The sequence below is a fragment of the Vigna umbellata genome, chromosome 1, assembly GCF_029865625.1.
Source record: "Vigna umbellata cultivar VRB3 chromosome 1, Vumbellata_1.0, whole genome shotgun sequence".
Taxonomy (NCBI): Eukaryota; Viridiplantae; Streptophyta; class Magnoliopsida; order Fabales; family Fabaceae; genus Vigna; species Vigna umbellata.
Window position 1 is genome coordinate 52191768 of NC_142165.1, and position 6150 is coordinate 52197917.

Sequence of the window (6150 nt, forward strand, 5' to 3'; positions counted from 1 at the left end):
AATTTATTCATGGTAGTTAATTTTGCGTAAACGTCGTTTAGATGGAGCTCATCTACCATACAGGAGTATAAACATGACAAATATATTAATTTTCGAATGCGATTGGACGAGATGAAGTGGCAACAACGTCCCGTTATGGATATATTATTTTTCTTTCTCATCTTTAAACTCTAACTTTCATCTTCTTTATTTTCAGACTCCATCTTTACATTATTCATACCCATTCTCCTTCCACTACCACTCATCATCTCCATCTTTCTCCTCACGAACCAAGGCCCTCATCATAACCACTATCCCCAACACCTTCACCTTCAACCATCACAAACTTCATAAACCATAAAGTCTATCGTCCTAAAAGATTGAACCTCACACTCTATTCCTCTTATTAACCCCACACTCCATTTTTATCTTTCATTGCAACAACATTACACAAAAAACCAACTCCCCACACACCCTTCACTTTCATCTTCTTCTCTCATTCATCCCAAACCACCATCAAACATCATTTTTCTTCCTCCAACCAACGCACCATTATTCATCACACCAAAACACAACCTCACCTTGAACCTTTATCTTTATTCACTTCATTACCCCAATTTTAACAATAACACACGAGTCTAATTTCATTTTATCTACATCAAGGTCTTCTCCTTCCTCAACACCATTCACATGCAAACAGAGAACACAACACTTCACAAATTTTACACAACACATTGAGCACCCTTACTTTTCTCCATTTCCACGACATTAATAAACAATAATCAACCAAAAATACCCAAAAAAACCAAGACCAATAAAAAAAGGTGGGAAGAAGAGTGAATGGTACTAACGAGGACGAGGGAGAGAATAATAACGTTTCCGATTAATGGTGTGATGACGAACGAAGGTGGAAAGTGTATTTATGTCGTCTCCAATTTCCATTTGGCTTATGTGCGGTGAGTAGAGTTTCTCAATTTGGTGAGATAAGGTGCGGCTGCGTCGGGACAGAACAACATTGTCGAGAATGCCAATGATGTCGTCGGCCATGTTGTAGAGGCTGCAGTGGGGGAGGTTGCCCTTACATGAGATGAAAGAAGGAGGAGCCTTTGGTGTCTTAGGGTTTTGGAAGAAAAATAGAAAATTGGGCTTGAACATATGAGGAGTTCTTCCTTATTCATCTTCATCCTAATTACAAATTTGTAACCAATAATCCACGTTAGCTAATTGCAAAGACATAGATTCCATATAATCACTCTAGCTCACTTTGTCGTTAAATATTGGTATAATACCTATTTTGGTCCCAATTTTGGTTGGGAAAATTCGAAATGGTCACAATTTTTTGTTGTTGTTTAATGTAGTCCCAAAGAATGTAATTTGTAATCAATTTGGTCCTTTTAGCAAACACCGTCCAAATCGTTAACGGCGAGATATCCACATGTGCAATTACAGAGTGAAATGGGCTTACGTGGAGTCCTTTGTGGCGTTGTCAGTTGGATTTATTATTTTTCAAATTGTATTTTATGAAACCCTTTACAGAGGTGAAATGAGGGTGGATTCTCAAATTAGGGTTTTTGCTTTTGTTCTTTGAAAGCCACAGTGACGTTAGATGTTAACCAATCTTCTTCCCAATCTTGGTCGTTAATGAGCCATGTCTGGTTCCCAATCTTCTTCTTCTTGTTGTAATAGCTTGGGGCACCGAAGTTGTCGTTGTTGACATGGTGGTGGTTCAATGGGGCTAGGGATAATCCCCATTTGCAATTGTGGTGAGATGACAGTAGTAAAAATGGCTAGAACTTCAAAGAATGCGGGAAGATATTTTTGGGGTTGTCGTAACTACAAGGTAATTAGAATAACCCCTATGTTGTTTATGTGATAGTAATTAACATTGTGTTTGAAGTTTTTGTTCATGAATAACATAGTGGAGCTAGTAATGCAATGTGTTGCAACTATTTTAAGTGGTACAATGAAGAAAATGTTGATGAAAAGGATGTTATTATTGGGAGGCAAAGGAGGAAGATTTTTTATCTGGAAAACACAGTCAAGGCTTTGAAGAAAAGGATCAAGTTATTAGTAGCAGTGGCTGGTGTTGTTAGTGTAGTGAACATAGTTATGTTCTGTGCGTTTTTAGAATGATGTGTTGTGTGTATTTTGGTTCAACTTATGATGTGTTTTAGGTGGTCCCAATCTGGTTGAATGTAGTGTTTTTAGGTCAATGGAGTTGAACTGTTTTGATGTTGAGGTTCTGCCTATGTGTTTTGTAATGAATGAAGGAATACAATTTGTGTTAGTAAGTAATTGTTGATTTTAGTCCCTATTTTCGTTAATTATTTGCAAATATGGTCCCTGTGATGATGACTGATGTGTCCATAAAGCAATAAACAACAATATCTTTGCAATTGTATAAAGCATAAAAACGATATGTTTGCATAAACAAAACTGAGGTCATGGTTACATGTAAGGATTTAAACTCCAATGTATATCAAAACATATCAAGTGCCACTTCCAAATGTTTAGCACAGAAGTAACCAATTCGAACAAAAGAAAAGTACAACAACATTATAACATTATAAAACACATGGTCTTTTAATTGGTAACTTGTCCCTTCTTCTTTTATGAGTTTGTTCTTCTCTAGATTCTTGTGTTGGTTGTGGAGGTCCTTCAGATTGTTGTGTCATTTCCTCAATTGGTGGTTGGGGTGGTTGTTGAGATGCCTCTGGTAGGTCTGCTTCATGTTGAGGACGTAATGGGCAATTATTTTTGTTATGGCCACCTTTGGTCATCTGGGTCTCATCCCTCCTTAGCTCCCATTATTCCAACCTTCTTTTTTTCTTTAGTCTGCCAGGTAATGTTCTCTTCAATGGTGGGAGGACGTCTGGGTAGGATGTTCTTTCCCATAACAGGTGGCCATTCACAGGAAACATGATGGAGGCATATGTTTCATCGTAAGTGGACCGTCTGAAGGAAATTGGTATATAATCTTCTGGATCTAAATTTAAGAACTTCATGGCTACAATTGCATGGCAGCAAGGGATCCCAGTAATAAGCCATTTCCTGCACGAACATTCTTGACTGTTCAAGTTAACTACAAACTTGTTTGTAATTTGTGCAAAATGTCTAACTTCATAAAGTTTTTCTGCAGACCAACTGCCATGAAATAATAAATGAATACAAGTTAAAAATTAAGTGATAAATACGGCCATTTTAATCACAAACCAAGTGCCATCAAGTAATAGAGGGAAAGAAAAAGCATACCTAGGGATCCAATTTTTGGATAAATTTGACTCATTTGTAAGTCTCTTTCTAATCTTGGGGCATATATCAAAGTCCATATTACACATCTTAATTCTGTTGGTTGCCCATCTTTTCATGAGGTATACTCTAATTTCTTCAAGCATGGTTATAACTGGCTTTTCTCGTGCATCAACAATCACACTATTAAAACCTTCACTCATGTTATTGGTTAGTGTATCACAAAGTGCTATACCTGTAAATCTAGATCTAGACCAAAATCTGTTACAAGGAATAAAAACGATGTTTATATCCACTCTACATGTCATCAATGTTTATAGCAATTAGGTATTTGCAAGCCTTTTGATTGACTTCCTTTATATTTAACATTTCTCTTTCCCGAGCTTGGGGGTATGTACTTGCAACAACCTTCCACATCAGATTCTTCAAGTTTTGCCCTAAAAACTTTTTCCTGAAATTTGCATATAAGTATCGCATGCAAAATTTGTGCTTTGCCCAGGTAACAGTTCAGATATAGTTGGTAATAAACCTCGTAAAAAAAGGACCAAATTGAACATTTTAAACAAAAACCAGGACCAATTTTGATAATATAACAGAGACATATCAAAAATACATTTACCTTTTGTTGATCAGACATAAAAGTGCATGAATTGCAGACTTCAGCACCCCCAAGGTCTTCTATCAACAACTCCAAAAACCATGTCCAACTATCTTTATTCTGTACTTCCATAATTGCATATGCCAGAGGTAACATTTGGTCATTAGGATCTCTACAAATAGCTGTTAATAACTCCCCCTTATACTTTCCTTTCAATATACAACCATCTAAACCAATAAATGGCCTACAAGAGAGGAAGCTAACCTTGCAAGCATTCAAACAAACATAAAACCTCTGAAATGTTGTTTCACCATGGTCAGTATCCACTTTAACTTTTACTGTTGATCCAGGGTTACATCTCAATAATTCATGTGCATAGTCATATATTCTTTTGAACTGATTTTTATAACTACCTTCAACTTTGCAAGATGCAATTATCTTTCCCCTAAACGCTTTAGAAATTGTGACATTGGTATTCCATTTCCTCAAAGCTTTTGAGCGTATTTCATTTATCTTCAAATTCGGATTTTCATGTAGTGAATTATCTAATGTCTCACTCAACCACTTAACATTCATCATTTTAATGTTGAATTGCCTACTGCAAGTATGATTGTCCAAAATTTTTCTCAATTGTCATGTCCTACATCCTTCCAAATAGCCACAATAAGCCATCCATGGACAACTTTTTTGGGCACCCAAACATCTTACTCGTACCCTTCTGTTATCATTCTTAATAAACTTCAAATTCCTTCCACCATGAACTGCATAACTTATAACAATATCCATAAACTCATTTTTATCCCTAAACTTTGTTCCTACTTCCCACTTGTATTCAGACATACTCTTTTGCATAACAAATGTCCCAAATGGACCACAACTTTGCCGTTCATCACTTGCATCCTCACTTCCACTTTCTTCTAGAGTGGCCAAAAAATCTGACTCCCACTCATCATCAGACAACCCCCTGTCATATGGGTTTTTCTGGCTATGTGCAATATCGTCTATATCCTCACTTCCACTTTCTTTATTTTCATTAACTTCCACTGATACAACCCCTTCTATATCGTCCAAAAGTACTTCATCAACATTTACATCAACATCCACTAGTCCTTCATCCCCTTCTCCTTCATCACTATCCCCTTGTCCTTCATCATCAGACACACTTGAAGTAAAATCTTCAACGTAAACTTCTTCCTCCACATGCACGTGGTGTTCGTCCTCCACCTCTACTTCCTCCTCCTCCCCCTGCACTTCATCATCCAAACCATGGACCTCCACTTCATCATCCAAACCATGCACCTCCACTTCATTCAAACCATCTTCTTTATCCAAACCCTGCCCCTCTACTTCATTCAAACCCTCCACTTCATCCAAAACATGCACCTGGACTTCATTCAAACCATCTTCTTCATCCAAACCCTGCCCTTCAACTTCATTCAACACCTCCACTTCATCCAAACCCCGCCCCTCCACTTCATCCAAACCCTGCACCTGGACTTCATTCAAACTCTCTACTTCATTCAAACCCTGCACCTCCACTTCATCCCCATCCCCACCTACATGGCTATCTTCTCCATTGTCTAAACTTCCATGACAGAGCAAAAGAAGTTGTTCACTTACTTCATTTTCAAGCACCTCTGGCTCATCATCCACACCGTGGTCCACAAACAAGTTAACTTCTCCAAAATACTTAACAACGTTTACCATGTTCATTGCACCTCTATCATCAACCAACTTATGCAGAATATTTTGAACACAATAAAATATGTCAGTCACTTTAATATACCCCAATTCCTTAATAACATCTACCACTTCGAAATAACTCCATTTGTTAGGGTCCACAGTCCAATATGTCATTTCCCTACCAACATATTAAAAAAGAAAATAATTTACTAGGGTCCCACCATGGTGGATCACAACATTAAACCTCTCCTCAGACATCCCAAACGCAAGCGTACAAAATGAACTTTATGGGCATGAGACCACTATATAAACGATAAAAGTAACTACTAACAGGTATGGGAAACCAAAACCAAAGACAGAAAAGCGACAATGACCTTCACACAACCAATTATAATACATTACACACCAATACACTAAACAGTTTACACAAATGTTACCAAAATTCTAACTTTTCCAAAATCTAACACTCACAAACCAAAAAATTTCCAACTTTCACACTATAGAACAAAAATATTATATATGAATGCCACAAAGCAAAGATTACGAACGCAAACCTGATTTTCCCAAAGATGAATGCTTCCAATTCGAACAACACGTCACTGGTGTTCTCTCCTAAACCTGTTCTTCCCAATCTCGCAGAT

The 6150-nt window shown here is 37.3% G+C and overlaps 1 protein-coding gene across 1 annotated transcript; it reads right to left on the bottom strand.

Annotated features, from left to right (window-relative positions):
- Positions 1 to 2786: 2786 nt before the first annotated feature.
- LOC124837561 (uncharacterized) lies at positions 2787 to 4402 on the bottom strand. Its single transcript, XM_047312967.2, has 4 exons — positions 3848 to 4402; positions 3627 to 3679; positions 3232 to 3489; positions 2787 to 3123 (listed from the first exon to the last, which is right to left on the bottom strand). The coding sequence occupies exons 1-4, from the start codon at positions 4400 to 4402 to the stop codon at positions 2787 to 2789; spliced, it is 1203 nt and encodes a 400-aa protein (XP_047168923.2).
- Positions 4403 to 6150: the final 1748 nt, after the last annotated feature.

Excerpts from the sequence above, each read along its gene's own strand:
- LOC124837561 (XM_047312967.2), bottom strand. The coding sequence starts at position 4,402 with ATGAATGTTAAGTGGTTGAGTGAGACATTAGATAATTCACTACATGAA. Across the intron at positions 3,490-3,626 it reads GATGTGGAAGGTTGTTGCAA|ATTTTGGTCTAGATCTAGAT; the intron begins GTACATACCCCC and ends TCCTTGTAACAG. Across the intron at positions 3,124-3,231 it reads TCCAAAAATTGGATCCCTAG|TTGGTCTGCAGAAAAACTTT; the intron begins GTATGCTTTTTC and ends ATTTCATGGCAG.